This window comes from Trachemys scripta, chromosome 10, assembly GCF_013100865.1.
Source record: "Trachemys scripta elegans isolate TJP31775 chromosome 10, CAS_Tse_1.0, whole genome shotgun sequence".
NCBI classification, from domain to species: Eukaryota; Metazoa; Chordata; order Testudines; family Emydidae; genus Trachemys; species Trachemys scripta.
Window position 1 is genome coordinate 17,436,735 of NC_048307.1, and position 18,174 is coordinate 17,454,908.

At 48.0% G+C, this 18,174-nt stretch overlaps 1 protein-coding gene across 1 annotated transcript; it reads left to right on the plus strand.

The window, feature by feature from the left end:
* The first annotated feature begins 3,096 nt into the window (after positions 1-3,096).
* LOC117884405 (palmitoleoyl-protein carboxylesterase notum2-like) lies at positions 3,097-16,585 on the plus strand. Its single transcript, XM_034784780.1, has 11 exons — positions 3,097-5,045; positions 5,142-5,194; positions 5,455-5,550; positions 6,822-6,882; positions 7,417-7,475; positions 7,558-7,660; positions 9,465-9,656; positions 10,232-10,332; positions 10,899-11,046; positions 15,204-15,251; positions 16,282-16,585. Exons 1-11 carry the CDS (start codon positions 4,732-4,734, stop codon positions 16,583-16,585), a joined length of 1,479 nt encoding a protein of 492 aa, XP_034640671.1. The 5' UTR covers positions 3,097-4,731.
* The last annotated feature ends 1,589 nt before the right edge of the window (positions 16,586-18,174 follow it).

Here is an 18,174-nt window from a genome sequence, read left to right on the forward strand (position 1 = left end):
AACGCTGTGATTTTAGTGTGAGTTCTCTATTTAAGGAGACAATCTTTGAAACACTTCGATATTTTGAAATCCATTTGTATTTGGGATGTTATAGACGTTAATATCTGACAGCACATTAGAGCAGAGAGTGCCTGGAATAATGCATCCTGGCTGTTGAAAAACCTCCTCTCCAAACACTCCTGCCTAGGGTGAAGAGCTTAATAAGATTCAAGGCGGTGATCTCCAAAGACATCAGCAGCACTTGGAGCCATACCCAGCAAAAGGGCTCAGTGGTATCCCCTGCTGTGCAGGTGAGTGCCTGCAGCAAGCTCACAGGAGCTATTGCAGTTAGCTCCAATATGCATGGAACTGGGCTGGTTTGGTCAAATTTGAATGTGCACCTTTCCCCTTCCTCAACGCCTGGTTGCGGGGTGGGCTGTTGTGGACCCCTTTGTCAATGGACCTAGGCAGCCCTCTCTTCTTCTCCATTTACTGCTGGGTTTGGGAGCAGGTAAATCTTTAGCCTCAGGGGGCCACTTGCTGCTGTCTGCTTCTCCTTGGCTGACAAGGACAAAGCTGTTTCCCAGGATGAAAGCAACTAAGTCAGGTCATGCCTCTTTTTAAAAGCCTCCCCCAGCCGACTGAATGTCATTCCCCCACAGATATCAGGCTCCTCACAAAATCCCTGTGTTCAGTGGAGTCTGTGACTATGCCAGAAAAGCCGCAGCCATGTAATCCCCAGCAAGACGTCTCCATCACAGCTGCAGAGCCTGGGAAGCTCATGGAGTCTTCGTAGGCCAGTTGCCATGGTGCCCCGGGGGAGGGCCTTTGCTTGGTTATCTGGAGTGGCAGCGTTTAGACCAGCCTTTCATCCCAAAGTTAGTGAGCCAAATGCACGTTAGGGTACAAACTCGCCAAGCAATTCTGCAGCCAGCCAGGAGGTCAGTTCTGCAGCCAGGGGATCCTGGGATGCACAGGCTCTGGGGGAATTAGGAGCGCACTTGACAAATGTTTAATTCTATATTATTATCATTTGTCCAGATGCCCCAATCAGCATCAGGCATCCCATTGTGTAAACAAATGAAAAAAACCAGCACATGCTGAGAGTGCCCATCTCATCAACAATACATTTTGCAGGTATCAGTGCATGGACACAAAGAGACGCGTGAAACAGGCGTGAAAACTCATGCCTAGCATTAAGGATCGATCTTTTTCTCCCTCATTATCTGTGTGCGACATCATGCCTAACCCCTTGCATATGTTCCATAGCTTCCTCTCTCATCCCACTGAGCTTTTCTGTTGAGATTGTTTTACTTTGTTTTTAAAACGACACTTAAGCTGATGCAAAGAAAATGAACCATGGTGATTTCTTCTACAAAAGGGAAATGACATCTGCCTTTGGCTGAGGTGATTGGTTAGAAGGCCTAGGTTCGCATTCTGCTACCAGAGTTGTAAAAATGTCATGCTGGCAGCCATCAAACAAAATCAGAAGATCTAGGGTGGATTCTCACCTCCCTTTGTCCCTTGTTCCTTAATGTTAATGAAGTGCAGCTGCAGTGTATGCAGTGTAAAAAGCCCTGGGTTTTAGTATGCAGAATGCAGTGATGCTGCTTGTGTTATGATCAGGAAGGAAATACTGTATATGAGAAACTATAAAACCAGCAGAATCAAGGACAATGGAGCAGTAGGTGAAGGACATTTCATAAGTACATAGAATGCAAATACAGCCAGGCAGGTTTGGGTCTGTGGATCTCCTGCACCCTTTCATTTCTGAGAACCAGCCTTGCTGTAAATCTACAGGGCAGCCCAGGTCACATCCTGTTGCTGTTGGGTTCAGCCTTTAACATACTACTTCCACTTATGAACCTCAGTGAGTCTCAGGAAAGTGGCTGCTGTGTCAGGAGAGAAACCTGCACTCATGAACGGAGTGCTTGTTCCATTGACTTATTAGCATATTGGGAGAATGAAGGGCCATATTTTGAGATGTCCAGGCACGAAGCCAAGTAAGATATTCTGTCCTGGCATCAATCTGATCATCAGAACTCAACAGAAGTTGTCTATGAGAGAGACACCTCTCCTTGGAGAGGAGGGGCTATAGATATGCTTGAAGGTAAAGGGATAAAGTTTATGGAACAAGGTGAGTGGGGAGATTGCTTTGACTCATCAGTGATGCTACATGAAGCGGATTTGGGGGGCCTTGTGTTCAGACTTCCCTTGTGGGGACCACTCCTGTGAGTAGTGAAGTAATCACACCTAATGAGTCCTTAGCTTCTCTGCTGAGGATGTCAGCAAGGCAGACAAACTGTGCCAGTTGTGGTGGAGGATTTTGTAATGTTCACACCTGTTCACAAGACCTGCACTGACCCGTTCCCAGCACAACTCATTTCTCTGAGGCCACAAAACAACCATCAGGTAGAAATGTCCTCCCCCCCTCCTCCCCCCATTGGTACAAACCTGGGCTGGACTTTAGTGGTGAGATATAGATGAAATAGGCACATTTGCCCCTTTCCAGACACTGAAGCCTTTTAGTCTCTTCTTGGCTCATTAGCTTTTTTGGTGACCAATTGCCAGGTCACATCACTTAAGCAAGAGGGTAGCTTCACTGAAGCCAAAAGAGCTGTTGTTAAAAATGCAGTTGAAGCTCCCCATGGTGCTGTCTATTGGCTGGCTGTACGCTCACCTGGACTGCAGAGTGGGCAGATGAAAACCCTCATCTCTGGAGACAGTCAAATTTCATGAACTATTTCACCCCATCTATCTCCATATGGCATCTGACACCTCACTCCCTGAGAGAGAATCCTCAGGAAAAAAGCAACCTAGAGAAATTAATGATGTGATCACTCCAGCTAAGCATCTCAGCACTGGACCAGCAAGTCCCTTTGATGGATGTGGATGGCCTGCATTGCATTTCATGGATGGGTGAGGGGAGCAAGCTGCACTCATAATTCCCTTTAGGGACCAATGAGTCACTCTGTAACTATCCGAAAAATATGTCTGCTAGTTTCAAATAGACTGTGTTTTCTTTCACCATGTTCATCTCCTCTCCAGTCAGTGATAGTTATTTCCTGTGTGCTCCATGGGGGATAAGTTTTTCCATCTCAGCTAAGGGTAAGAGCACAGAGTTTTCCTTTCTTTTTCCAATTCACTAAATGGAAGGGAGGAAGAAATATTTATACTGGACTGGAAGTTTAGCTTATGATGTAGATTTTTATAACCAGTTGGTCTGTGACACTGAACGCTCTTTTCTGTCTTGATGACTTTCCACCTGATCAAGGAACATAGACTGTATTTTACAAAATGAAATAAAACAGAGGTTTTGTTCTGACATTCTTTTTCTCTTAGTTCTGTGACCAAATGGCTTGATTCTGATCTCACTCCAGTTTTACACTGGTGTATCTCTAGTGAATTCAGTAGAACCTGTGTTAACAAACCTTCATTCAAATTATGAGTGGCTGTTCGACTGTGTTCCTGTCCTTTATTATGAATTATTTGTTAATAGGTTTTTTCATACAAATTTTTGGGGGTTGGCTGTTCCTCATACAAACATCTGTATTTACATGCATACAAAATTATCCATCATTTTTTGTGATTTATAATTCATTATTCTGTTTTAAAACTTTCAATCATCCAATCAGGGAGTTGAAGCAATACCATGTCACAGAGATGACCAATCACACAGCCTAATTAACAAATGACTAGCAAATATTGAAGGTGATCAGTACTCAAGTAACCCATTGGTTCAAAGTTGTTCATCCAAAGTGTTTGATGAATAGTTACAAATAACAAATACATTTGCAGAAATCTGAATTGGTTCATGACTGATTCATTTAAAAAAGGGGAATAACTTCATCAGATCATTTATTCATAATGAATAATTCAACTAGCTCTAATATATTTAAGAGCACTATTTAATGATTTCCATACCAATACTCTATAAATCTGACAAAAACATGAACAAGGGGAAAGATACAGTATTTACTGAAAAAGTTGAAAGGCTGGTGCTGAGGTTGTTTGATGAGACGGCAAATTGAAAGCTTTTATCAAGTTCAAATGTAGCCCCTAGCATTTCTTATGCATGAAACAACTAAAAATCATCCCACAGAGGAGAATTGCCAAAGCTTATATAATCAGATTGTACGCTTCCCCCCCCTCCAAAAAGCAGCAAGCAAAATGGGGATCAAATTATAGAAATTTTAAGTATGTAACTTTCAAGATCAAAGTGCTTGCAAGGAAATCTTGAAACTTATTCAGCACGGGGTGTGGTTTCGTTTCTCCAGCCCCTGTCATCTGCCCAACCTTGGCGGTAGTTCAAAGAAAAGAAAAGAAAAAAAAAGAGGGAAGAAATATGTTCCATATGAGGACAATATAAAGTTCCACTGGGGAGCTGTGATCTGAGCACTAGTATTATTTCTGGCTGGGTAACAACTCCTCTTGGGCTTCCAACCACGCTCTTCATTCTTTGGCCATCAGAGGCTTACCTTCCCTATGATATTGCACTTGTTATAATGCTTCAGGTGAAAATCAGCAATTGACCAGCATTCTTTAAGGTATTTGATACTATTTCAGCTTTGTGGTGTCATCTGTAAATTGCCTGTGTCTATGCCTGTGAACATGACTAGATCCATTTCTTGCTGGTTTAATTCTTCTCGACACTGTCTTTCTTAAACCTCGCTTTCTTCAGATTTTCATGTTGCCCTTTTATTATACCACGGGTTTATTCTTTGCCTGTTCAGTCAGGAGGAGGCAGTCACTATGAAGATCCCAGGGGCGTTGGTGGCTTTGTTGCTCCTGGGGGAAGCGGTGTCTCAAAGCAAACGTAATTCCAAAGCTCACGTGAAGACTCCTGCCCAGAATCGAAAGGGCCCTAACCCAAGTGGGGAACTGGAGCACACTGCTGCTGAGGAAGATGTCTTTGTGGGAGTTTTTCCTCCTATGGAAGATGCCTTGGCATCACAGCTCAGAAGTGCCTCACTCACTCCTTGGCATGCTCAGAAGGCACCTCAGGATATGAAACTTTTCTTTCTGAAGAACCCCCTGGTCACCTGCAATGATGGGACAACAGCTAGGTAATGATCACGTCAGAACTCGCCTGCTTTTCACAAACAGTGTAACGGGAAAAAATAGTCTGATTTGTGTTTACTTTCCTTCTCCACCATTTGCAGGTATTACTTAAGGGAGCACAAAGGGAGCAAGAGATGGATCATATTCTTAGAAGGTACAGTAAGAAATGACAATTCAGTAATGAAGCAAGGTATTGTGAAGACAAGTCGGGCTTGATTCTGCACGCACATTCATCGATCAGTGTAACTCCAGTGATTTCAGTGGAATTACCTCTGATTTACACCAGTGTGAGATGAGAATAAAGAGAGTCAAGACTCAAAGATGACATTGACTGAGTGGTATAGTCAACAATAAATTTTAATTCAATCAGATGTGATATGAAGGTTTTAAGACAAACTTCTTGCTCCCATTCAGGTGGCTGGTGCTGTTATAATAAAGAAACATGTGATACCAGATATAAAAATATCCGTCGCTTAATGAGCTCATCTGAGTGGCCTCAAACAAAGAAAGGTACTTGCTGCAATTGTTGTATTATTCCAGGGTTTCTCAAACAGGGGTCGCCGCTTGTGTAGGGAAAGCCCCTGGCGGGCAGGTGTGAGCCCCGTCCGCAGGTCTGGCTGATCGCGACTCCCACTGGCCGCGGATCACCGCTGCAGGTCAATGGGGGCTGCTGGAAGTGGCGCGGGCCAAGGGACTTACTGGCCGCTGCTTCCAGCAGCCCGCATTGGCCTGCAGCGGTGATCCACAGCCAGTGGGAGCCATGATTGGCCGGACCTGCGCATGGGGCTCACACCGGCCCGCCAGGGGCTTTCCCTACACAAGTGGCGACCCCTGTTTGAGAAACCCTGTATTATTCCTTTCTTTCACACGGCTCTATGAAAAGACAAGGGGATGGCTTCTGCTCTCAGCTAAACAGGTGCAAGTCTGGAATGACTCCACTGAAGTGAGTGGAATTACTCTGGGTTTATGCTGATTATGAGCAGAGAGGAAAACCAGGCTTTATGTTCCTGGCCGTGATTTTAGAATGTAACTCCTATAATTGTGATACATCAGGAGTAGATTTCCATTGGAATCAGGTAAAGAATCTTCCTTGTGGGGAGGCCTCTGAAGAAGCCTGCATGAGAGAAGTTAGGTTTTTAGGCAGGATTTGAAGGAGGAGAGGGAGTGTGTTTTCAGCAGGTCAGGCATGGGCATGTCCCAAGCACAAGGGGGTGGCATTAAAGAAGGCCGAAAACTGAGTGGAAGAAAGAGACAAAGGATTTGATCCTGACAGCTGCTGAGCACGATGGCAAAACACTTCAACACCAGCTTCACTTTAAGCTTGTGAGTGGGTCTGTTGAGGTACAGTAAGATGGTATTACACGCATGCTTACGTGCTTTCCTGGCTCAAGTCAGTGCGCAGCCAAAAGAAGCAGATAGGAGAAATGCTGGAGAGAAGCATAAGGAATAGGCAGAAGTTTTGAGAAGAGTGATGGAGCCTGAACTTAATGTGGAATGAGAGGGATGGCCTAGGAATACTTGGTCCTGCCTCAGCACAGGGGGATGACTAGATGGCCTATTGAGGTCCCTTCCAGCCCTATGTGTCTGTGATTCTAGAGGGAGAGGGTGACATGGGTGGATGACAGTCTGAGAAGAAGGTGAGACAGGAGGGGAAGCTGTGAGATCCTTACAGGGATTGTGCCTGCTTCTCGAAGCTGGAAAAGCTGCTGCTCTTGGTCTGGTTTTCTGAGACTGTGTCCAGTACAACATGTCTCTTTTGTGTTGTGTGTCTGTGACTCTAGGGACAGGCATTTTGTCTTCCCAGATGGAGGAGAGCCCTCACTGGTGGAACGCCAATGCAGTGTAAGGACCTTCCCAGGTGCTGTACTACCACTTACATTTCACAGCACCTTATGGCCAGTTACTGCTCTGACTGTTAATTACAAATGACATCGAGTGACACCTCCTGTACTCTATGGGTAACTGTGTGGCTCCTCTTGAAAGGACTACGAGGTGCTAAAATAAGGAGAGTTGGAACTCAACTGCCACAGCTGGAGGGTGGGGATATGTAGTGATTCACTTTCATGTAACCTAATCTAACATCACTCATGGGGCAAAGCTGTGGATCAGTGGTTCTCAGCCTTTTCCATACAGGGAGCCTCCTGCTATCTAGCTAAGATCTAGCCAAGACCCCCCTCTCATCTAGCAGCATGGGAAAGGAAAGGTGGTAACGGCTCCCTCTCACTTGTTTGTAACTGCATGCTGGGAACCTCTGTCCAAGATAATCCCAATGCTGAGGAGATGATGTGGTGGGAAAGGAGTAGGAGTTTCTCCGGTCTATTCAGGGACTTTCTGATGACCATAACTGTGTGCCTTTCCTTTGCTGCCTCTGCCTACGTTTGTGCCTTACTGCTCGAGTGATATCTGGAGTGGAACTTTGCCCAAGTCACGGCAAGGTAGGCAGCCATCTTTATGCCACTCCCCGCTTCTAGCAGATCCTTTGACACAGTCAGTGTTAACTCTGACTTTTTCTTCTAGCAGACTATGCCTTCAGGGGATCGCTAATTATCCAGGAGGTGATTAAAGACCTGGTTCCTAAGGGAATTAAGCAAGCTAAAGTGGTCCTGCTTGCTGGGGAAAGGTAAGGATGGGCCTAGAGCTGTGAGAGTGCCAAAGTGAGAAGTTCTCAAAACCCTTCTAAGTGGTGTCATTAACTACTTGTGCTTCAGTGGTACCCAGAGGCCCTAACCAAGATCAGGGCCCCTTTGTGCTAGGCACTGAACAAACACATAGTAAGAAACAAGAGCTTACAATCTAAATAGACCAGACAGACAGGAAACAGAGGTACCAAGAGTTGAAGTGACTTGCCCGAGGTCACACAGCAGATCAGTGGTAGAGGTGGGAATAGAACATAGTCTCCAGAGTCATGGACCAGCATCCTGCTTACGTACAGGAGTCTGGTAGAGGGCAAATACACTGGTCACTGATAAGTAGTTTTCTGTTCCCTGAATGACCAGAGCAGGGGCTGCACTAGAGTAATCAGGAACCTGCTAGAACCAGTTAAGGCAGGCAGCTAATTAGGACACCTGGAGCCAATTAAGAAGAAGCTGCTAGAATCAATTAAGGCAGGCTAATCAGGGCACCTGGGTTTTAAAAAGGAGCTCACCCCAGTTTGTGGTGGGAGTGTGAGGAGCTGGGAGCAAGAGGTGTAAGGAGCTGAGAGTGAGAGGGTGTGCTGCTGGAGGACTGAGGAGCATAAGCATTATCAGACACCAGGAGGAAGGTCCTGTGGTGAGAATAAGGAAGGTGTTTGGAGGAGGCCATGGGGAAGTAGCCCAGGGAGTTGTAGCTGTCATGCAGCTGTTACAGGAGGCCCTATAGACAGCTGTAGTCCACAGGGCCCTAGGCTGGAACCCGGAGTACAGGGTGGGCCTGGGTTCCCCCCAAACCTCCCAATTGACCTGGACTGTGGGTTCTTCCAGAAGGGAAGGGCTCTGGGCTGTTCCCCAACCCACATGGTGAATCTCTGAGGCAAGAAAATCCGCCAATAAGCGCAGGACCCACCAAGATAGAGGAGGAACTTTGTCACTGCATGCTACCATTGCAGACATGTTCTGTACTAAATCTTGGGCTAGCAAGGCCTCAGCTGAATCTATTGAGGAAGGTTTCTTTTACTTATTTCTCATATAAAAATGATAACAGATTAGATTACACAGTATTGCTCCAAACCACTACAGCTTACAACAGCAGTCGGGTTCTGTACTGGCTCCATACTGCAGTATAAGGGATGTGTTGGGTGTTGAGTGGCCCCATTGAAATGAGTTAGTGCTCTCGGGGCCTGCTCCAAAGTCCACTGAAGTCGATGGAAAGACTGTGGCACTTGAAACTGGACCAGGGACCTGATTGTTGAAATCAATGGGAGTCAGGCCACATTCAGGCCATTAGAACCCCATCACAGTTGGCACTGACTGTTCTTGGTCTCTGCAGAGAGGCCATGGAGTGAATGGGCATGAAGTGTTAGATAGTTCTTTTTGCCCAAGTCTGTAGCATGTTGACAAGGCAATGTGGGGAAGCTGGAGCCACTGCTACCTAGGGAGCATCAGTTCTGCAGAGAAGCAAAGGGTGTTGATGTCCAGGGCTGTCTATTGAGTGCTATACAGTTTTAGCAAAAATAACTAAATAAAAGCAGAGGGAATAAAGGAGGCAATGCCTGCACCTCCCTTAGCTTTCCAGTTAACTTCAAATATTTCTGTCCAAAAGCCCTTTGTTCCAACTCCATCTCTGGTGGGAACGGTGAGCAGGAGGTGGGATTACAATGATAGTGGGCTTTAAAGTGACTACAATGCATTGCTTCCATTTCCTGTATTTGCTGCCGAAAGAGTGCCTTAAGCACAAGCAGGGCTCCATCTGGGGACCCAGATAACTGATGTCTGTCTTCTTTTCAGTGCTGGTGGGACTGGTGTGCTACTGAACCTGGAGAGGGTGGCAGCCCTTCTGGAGGAGCTGGAAGCTGAGGCAGTCCAGGTCAGAGGACTTGTTGACTCTGGCTGGTTCCTGGACATTAAACATCCAAGACAATCTAACTGTTCAGATGCTGCCTCTTGTGCCCCACTGGGTGCAATCAAGAAAGGACTCAGGTACTTGAGCCTGTGGGTTGTAACCTTGGGGTGTTTTTTGCTATGCCTGCAAAATTTGTGCCCATAAAATGATTCAAATATGAGTTCTTGCACCTCTGGCTACCTGATCTGCACCTCCGGTCAGGTAGCGAGGGGCACAAGCACTTGGACTGGCATCTGGAATTAAACTGTGCATGTAAATCTTGCAGCTGCATCTTGCAACCCCAAAAGGGAAAATAACCTGCTGAAAATGTACCTCTCTGTGAAGGTCTTATAGACTAGCTGATCATTATCATGAACTGAAAGTTACCCAGCTTTACTCGCCATCACAACACCTTTAGGAAGAAACAGGGATTGCTATTGTCAGAAGAAGAGAGCTTCCCTCGGGCTGAACAATATGCCATGTATTCCTTATGCTGGATGTATTGTGTTCTTCTCACACAAACAATTGGTTTTATTTGGGACAAGACACGTAGCTTTTATATATATATATATATATATATATATATATATATATATATATATATTTACATATTCGTTTAAGGTAACACCACCTCTCTCTTTCCCACTAATGTTTTCTGGTCATGGCTTTTTAGGATGTGGAATGGAATCCTTCCAGAAAAAGGTAAACAGCAGTTCAAGAGAGTTAACAAGTGGCAGTGCTTCCTTGGATATAGATTGTATTCGTCCTTGCAATGTAAGTTCATTTTCTCTCAGTTTGGCTCTGATCCTGCACTGACATTAATTGGGGCTGGACTTTCAGCAGTGCTCAGCATCCAGCGGCTCCCATGGTGCATAGTGGGAGTGGAGCATTTCTGAAGCTCTTTGGGGCTGGGACCATATTTTTGTTCTGGGTTTGTACAGTGCCTAGAACAATGAGATTCTGGTCTGAGTGGGCTCATGGGCACCAGTGTAATCAGCATTAGCCTCTAGCTACTGGGGTTTTTTTTTTTGAGCTGCAGGATCTGGCCCTGTATGCTAATGTCAAATACTGACTTAATCTACAACTTTCTAGGGTGCCAATAATGATAATAGGATATCTCATTTAATAATATTATCTCCTAGAACTGGAAGGGACCTCGAAAGGTCATTGAGTCCAGCCCCCTGCCTTCACTAGCAGGACCAAGTACTGATTTTGCCCCAGATCCCTCAATGGCCCCCTCAAGGATTGAACTCACAACCCTGGGTTTAGCAGGCCAATGCTCAAACCACTGAGTTACCCCTCCTCCCCTTTCTTTCTTTCTTTCTTTCTTTCTTTTGCAGCTCCAGTTTTTGTGGTTCAGTGGCTGTTTGATGAGGAACAGCTGAAATTAGAAAATATCCATCTTGGAAGTCAGTTCCTAATGGAAAATCAATGGAACTACCTACAAAACCTTGGGCGAGAACTTAGGAACTCATTACGTGTTGTCCCGTCAGTATTGCGCTACTTTGTGTTGAATAAAATACCAAAGGTTAACCATCATAGAGGCCCACTGAAGACAGAATTTGGTCTTATAAAATAAAATGAGGTTACATATGCTCACTATCTAATACACTCATGCTAATTACTGAGCCTGCAGAAATGTAACACTTGTTAGATGAGCTAATCTGGGCATCAACTATTAGCATTCCATTGGAATCTTATTTTATGTGTTTTTCTAAAAATCTGGGCTTGCATGTGATTGTGATACAACTGGATAGTACCTGACAACGACTAGACTACGTGCGATAAGGCTTGTCTACATGATGGGGTAATGCATTGTATGGGGGTGTGGTTTCTAAAGTGCACTGATATGTTGTCCATTAATTGATCTATAGATCTTCTGGTGCACTCTAACATAGTGCTGTTTAGACAGCATTATGCTAAAGTGCACTAGGGAACTGTAACAGGGTGCTGGCCAACAGGCACTGACTCAACCCCTGTTAGCTCAGAGCCTGCTAGCTCAGCTCCTAGTAAAGGGAAGTGATTGGAGCTGACGGGCTGTGGCTGATTAAAGCCCTAAAAGAGAGAGACCTGTGAGCTTGAAGGCCTATAAAGCTAGCAGGAAGGCAGTAGGAGGGGGGGAACAGGAAAGTGAGGAGTGAGGGCCTGTTGCTCCCAGCTAGCTGTAAGAACAAGCTGTTCCCTAAGGGGCTACCTGACTGATACTGAACTGTATATAGCTGGTGGGCAAAGACGGAAATAAAAGGGCACTGGTGGGTGAAAGAGTGGTCTCCAGCAAATTTGTACCGTGAGCAACGAAGGGCATGTCTACATGTGGGGGCGTGTCTGGGATCGGAAGCCAACGAGCATGGTTGGTGGCCCGGCAATGGAGGAGACCCTGAGATGGCTCGTAGAGCAACAGAAACAGACCCAGCAAGCCCTGCAGACTTTCCAGCAGGCCCACCAAGCAGAAAGACAGGCTGCTTTGGTCTGGCAGGCTGAGCAACAGAAAAGCCTGCAGGACTTCATCGGGAGCAAAGCAATGTCCATGGGCAGCTCCTGCAACGGCTGGTGAGTCCTGGAGCAGGGGAGGGCGCCCGGCTGCCAGGCTGGGGACTCTGTAAAATGAGCCCGATGGATGACCCAGACGCCTTCCTGGGAACTTTCGAGAGGATAGCTGCGGGGACCGGACGGGACAGGGCAACCTGGGCCCTCCGACTAGCCCCTTATTTGACTGGCGAGGCGCAAGTGGCCTATATGGCTTTGGGGGAGGAAGCTGCCCAGAACTGAGGCCGTGACAGCAGCCATTTTGGACAGGGCAGGTTTGTCAGACAGAAGCTCCGGTCGGCCCGGTGGACGTCTGCTGTGCAACCACGAGCATTCACCCAGAGGTTAAGGGACTGGGCCACGCATTGGTTGAGGCCTGACACGCATACCCTGGAGGAGATAATGAACTCCCTGATACTGGAGCAGATCCTGCAAAGCCTCCTGGAGACGGTGTGCACCTGGGTGAGGAGACACCAGCCAGGCACCGTGGAAGAGGTGGTCCGGGTAACCGAGGAGTATAGAGAGGCTGAGGGACCCTGGGGGGAGGACTGGCAATGGAAAGACAGAGAGCTGGGGCGGAAGCCTGTGGACTCCTTCCCCGGGAGAGGCAAGGAGAAAAAAGGGAGCCCCGAGGAGCACCCGGGAGGCCCACCTGCCTAACGTGCCGGTGGTGTGGGAAGCTGGGGCACGTTAAACAAGACTGCCCGGACATGGAATGTGGCTGTGCGGACTTTTGTGCTTGGACTGAACAGGTGGGACGGAAGCGGGGGCAGGGGGTATCCACGGTGCCTGTGAAGGTGGGATGGAGACTCCAAACGGCTGTGGTCGACACTGCCTCAAACTGCATGCTGGTGCGAAAGGCACTGGTCAAGCCATATTGGCTTATGCCGGGGGCAGTGATGGCCCTCGGATGCATACATGGGGACAGGAAGTCCTGCCCAGTAGCCCAGGTACTCCTAGAAGCAAAGGGTTGCTTAAGGTGGAAATGGGTAGGGGGCCTGGAGAAACTACCGTTTCCGGTAGTGTTAGGCCCGGACTGGGCCCCACTACTGGGCATGAAACAATGGGGTACCCCGAGAGGGGGGTTGGATCCCCGGAGAATGAGAGCCCCAGGGCGGGAGGATGACCCTAGTTCTGGGAATGAAGTGAAAACTCCTAGACAGCAAAGCCCAGAGCGGGGAGACCTGCAGGAAGTATATATGGGGGAGCTGGTCAGTTTGGACCCCCCAGGGAAGAAAGGAGCATGGGGGAACTCCCCCTGATCCCGCTCTCTGCGGAAGAAGCCCCAGATGTACTGGGATGAATGGGGGAAACTGAGGCACGGAAGGTCCCACCCCGAGGTGGGATGAACGCTACCCCCCCCCCAAAAGTGGCGCAGGAGGGCCCCGAGCCGCAAGGAGAGCTGGCAGAAACTGAGTCGGGGGGTTCCCCCTAGAAGCCGAAATAACCCCTGAACCCCAGCCAGACATGCAGGGGGAGCTGGGGATAGGGGGCCTGCCGCACTGCGATTGTTGTGACGACCTGTGAGCAGAGGCAGAGATGGAGGGCCCACCCCTCCCTGATATGTGCTCCTTCTGTGGGAGGGGGATGGAGAGAGCCAAGGTAGTGGTTGGGGAGAGCCCCACCTGGAGTAGGGAGGCTTCCCCGGAGAACCCTCCCTCAGGGGAGTGGTGGAGGGGCCAAGAGGCCAAAGGCGGCCTGGGGTCGCCGTTCTTAAGGGGTGTGTGTGTGTGTGGGAAACAAAACAAACAAACAAAAAAACAACAACAGGGTGCTGGCCAAAAAGCTCAGCTCCCAGTAAGGGGAAGTGATTGGAGCTGACAGGCTGTGGCTGATTAAAGCCCTAAAAGAGAGACACCTGTGAGCTTGATGGGGGAAGGCCTATAAAGCTAGCAGAAAGGAAGTAGGAGCGGAGGAACAGGAAAGTGAGGAGTGACGGCCTGTTGCTCCCAGCTAGCTGTAAGAGCAAGCAGTTCCCTAAGGGGCTACCTGACTGATAGGGCTGGCTTTAAGCCGATTCGGACGATTCCCCGGAATGGGGCCCCGCGCCTAAGAGGGCCCTGCAATGTCCTGGGCTGCCAGCGGAGCGAGGAGAAAAAAAAAAAAAGCCACATCCTGCTTCTCCCCCCTCCCTCCAGCACTTGCGCCACCATAAAGCTGATCAGCACAAGCCTTGGAGGGAGGGGTGAGGAGGAGGAATGCAGTGTGCTTGGGGAAGATGCGGGGCCAGGGCAGGGATTTGGGGAGGTATCCAAAGGGGCAGTGAGGGGGCAGGGTGGGGATTTGGAGAGGGATTCAATGGGGCAGGGTGGGGGGCTGTGAGACAATTCGCGTCCCTGGCATGGGGCCCCACACCTGCTAAAGCTGGCCCTGCTGACACTGAACTGTGTATAGGTGGTGGTGGGCAAAGACGGAAATAAAAGGGCACTGGTGTGTGAAAGTGGTCTCCAGCGAATTTGTACTGTGAGCAACGAAGGGCACGTCTACAGGAAGCTTTAGTGCACACAAGCAGGGTCTACATGGACCAATTAATGCCCAACATGTTAATGTGCTTTAGACATCACACACCCCTAGAGCACATTCCCCCACTGTGTAGACAAGACTTTAAAAGGTGCTACTCAAAGGGGCAGATCCTCAGCTAGTGTAAATAGTTCAGGGTTCAAATAATTTAGGATTCAAAAAAGAATTAGATAAGTTCATGGAGGATAGGTCCATCAATGGCTATTAGCCAGGATGGGTAGGGATGGTGTCCCTAGCCTCTGTTTGCCAGAAGCTGGGAATGAGTGATGGGGGATGGATCACTTGATCATTACCTGTTAGGCTCACTCCCTCTGGGGCACCTGGTATTGGCCACTGTCAGAAGGATACTGGGCTAGATGGACTTTTGGTCTGACCCAGTATGGCCATTCTTATGTAATCCTAGTTTCACAGAGCTCTGACAATTTACACCAGATGAGAACCTAGCCCTCTGTGAGCAAGGGTGTCACAATCCTGTTCACAGAAGTCAGTGGCAGTGGGCTGGTCCCTTTAAAGTCCTATGTAAATACAGGAAAGGATGTTTTCACTAGGATGTGCAGAGGGTATTTTGTGTCACTTGTCTGTGTTTCCCTTTCTCATAGAGCTGTGTTTGCCCCTGCATGTCTGTCTCACACGCTGATTACAAAAAGGTGAGCGAAGATGCTTTCTTCATTTCCTTACCCTACAAGATGTCACCTAAGGGGATTAAATGTCTGTTCATCTTTCGAGTATTAGGTCATGTTGTTAGTTCTCAGCGTGACTCTGTCTAACAAATATTGTCTGGCTACACACATCTTCAGCGCTCCCCTCAGCCTGCTGCCCCTTTATGTGCTGCCTGCAGGAATCTCATTGCTTAGGTAGATTTCTGCAGCTGTTCAGCAAAATGAAACAAATTAGTGCTGATGCATTACAATCCTGCAAATTCTTATAGCTCGGCTAGTGCTTATGGTCCTGATAGTCCAACTACTCCAATGGGACTACTCAAGTATTAAGTGCTGTGCCCAATTGTGGTTGCAAGATTGGGCCCCAAGTTAATATTCCTAATAATATGAATCAGGGCCGGCTCCAGGCACCAGCCGAGCAAGCTCGTGCTTGGGGCGGCAGATTCTACAGGGCGGCATTCCCAATTTTAGGGCGGCACGGCCACTTGTTGTTGTTTTTTGTTCGCTGATCCGGCTGCCCTGTAGGGGGCGGAAGAGGGGAGCACCCTGCCGGGAGCGGGCTGCGCGCTCCGTCTGCCCCAGCCGGTGCCAGGTCTGTAGCAAGCCCGTCAGGGCAGCGCGCGTCCTTCCCTCTCCACTGACTGGAGCGGTGCGGAGCCCTCCAGGCAGGCGGCACGGCGGTCGGGGCCGCGTAGCAAGTGCCCCGCTGAAGCCCTGGCTGCCCCCTTCTGTCTCTCTTCCCCCCTGCTCCCTCCCTGTCACTAGCTGGGGCACATCTGCAGTGCAGGGAGTCCCCTTGCACCCTGGCTCCGGCCATGCCGCAGGTGGGTTTTTTTTTTTTTTTTGGCTTGGGGTGGCAAAAAAGGCAGAGCCAGCCCTGATATGAATTATTTAATAATAATTGGCAAAGGAAAATCAGAACAAGAAGTCTCTCTCTTGAGCTAGCCCCATCTCTATGGGTTATTTGTCAATTTAATCACTTTTTGGTAATCATCTTCCTCCTCTTCTTATATTGTAGCTACTGGCTGGAATTTCAAGTGAAGGGCATTTCTTTGGCCAGAGCCTTGCAGTGCTGGGAGAAGAGCCTTCAAGACAGCAATAAAGCCCCAAAGATCCCCATGAGAAGTTGTCCCTTCCATATGATTGATAAGTGTCCATGGCCCCATTGCAACCCCACCTGCTCAATTCTGCATGACCACGGCACAGGCCAAGAAGTGAACTTCATGCAGACTTTATTCAGGATGAGGCTTGATGTCCACAGGAAAGCTCAGGAGCTCAAATCAGGCCCCAGTCAACTGGCAATGCTCAGTAATGGTGGCTAATGCATAAGTTAATTGTAGCTTAGTGTCAAACGATGCTGAGGTTGAGCAGAAGTCAAGGGTTTCCGTAGAGTTTAGGCACATATTGGGATGTTATGGTTGTAATGACTGATGTTTATGTCAATCTTACCTTGTACTGCCGCTGTTTCAATCAGATGAACTCACAGCCTCACTTGTACTCCACTGCATTTGACATAAGTCGCAGTACGGTTTGAAGGGTGCTACACATTTTAGGGATTTTTTTTGAGGGGTGGGCCAAACAAGGATGATTGTTGAACAGTCTTCATTCACTTTCCTTTACACTTTGATTGAATACCACCAGATTACTGGGGGATTAGCTGACTGGAGTCTTCATTTTGCATGGTAACCTACAAAAGTCTGATTTCCTGTTTTCATTTTAGCTCCATTTGCTGCTGCTGAGACTATTAATAAAATGAGGCATATGAACAAAATATTGACCAAGCTTTCAAGGGCTTTGACTCATTAGGATGCATTACTCTCAGATTGATCCCTCCTGTAGGAAAGCCCAGGAAAGCAGGCCGTTCAGACTGTGCAGAGTTTCTTCACTCAGTTGCTCCGTTGTCCAATCAAGGGAGGAGGTTTACCTCCTTGTGGAATGTACATGGGACTCCTCCTACAGACCCAGAGAGAGCTATGCAGCGTGGGGCTGATGCACATAAGGCCACCAGGGCTTTCCACATGGAAGCCTTGTATCTCTACCCTAGCTCCGGGTGGTTGGATGGTCGGACGTCCTATCCCTCTACCCCAGCTCCTGGACTGCACAGCTTTATTGGCACCATACTCCCAGGACTTGCCCTGGAAACTCACACTTATTGTAAGGGAATGTGGGCTCATAACACATAGGTCATTTGTAACAAAATGAATGCAGCCACAGGCTACTATGATAAAGGTGTGGCTTACTGAAGCTCCTTCCTCAGTAACTTTCGCATCCCTCCTAAATTTTCCCAGTGCAGGATTTCCCTCTAATAAGACCTTTCTGTCTAGCATGCCTTTCTGAGCTTGGCCCTTTAAATTTGTTCGAGCCAACCAGCTGCAGCCCCACAGTGGTCATTTTGCAAATGGCTGTTGATGTAGCATCATCTCTTCTAGCTGGTCAGTGCTCTAGGCTCCTGTTGTTTTGTTCCTCCAGTTCTTTCTTGTTCCTGAGAAGAATGGCACTTCATTACAGATGCATCAGATCGCTCACAGATTCCCTGTGGGGCTTTGATGATGGGGGAATAATGGCCTAGCCCCCTCCCTGCTGCTGGCCTTTCACCAGATCTGCCCCATCCCTTCTGAGCTGTTGTATTTTGGTACTCGAACCTCCCAGCCACTTTTAACTGTTTAGTATTGTATGTGCCAGGATCACATTAATGCCTTTGACTTTCTAGGCCCATTTATTCCATCAAAATTAATGCACCAAATCCTGGGAATGGGCTAAGCTCTTGGGGTGAGGTCTGGATCTCTGCATGTTTTGCCCAGTGCTTAATTTGTGCCAGGGCTTGACAGCTAGGCTTAGCACCTCTGGACTTGCTGCATCAGTTATGAAAGTAAAAAAACCTACCTGAGCCCCAGCACCTCTTGCATTACAA

Coding starts and splice junctions, on each gene's coding strand:
- LOC117884405 (XM_034784780.1), top strand. CDS start 4,732: ATGAAGATCCCAGGGGCGTTGGTGGCTTTGTTGCTCCTGGGGGAAGCG. Junction 9,657..10,231: donor GCAATCAAGAAAGGACTCAG/GTACTTGAGCCT, acceptor ATGGCTTTTTAG/GATGTGGAATGGAATCCTTC. Junction 10,333..10,898: donor ATTGTATTCGTCCTTGCAAT/GTAAGTTCATTT, acceptor TTTCTTTTGCAG/CTCCAGTTTTTGTGGTTCAG.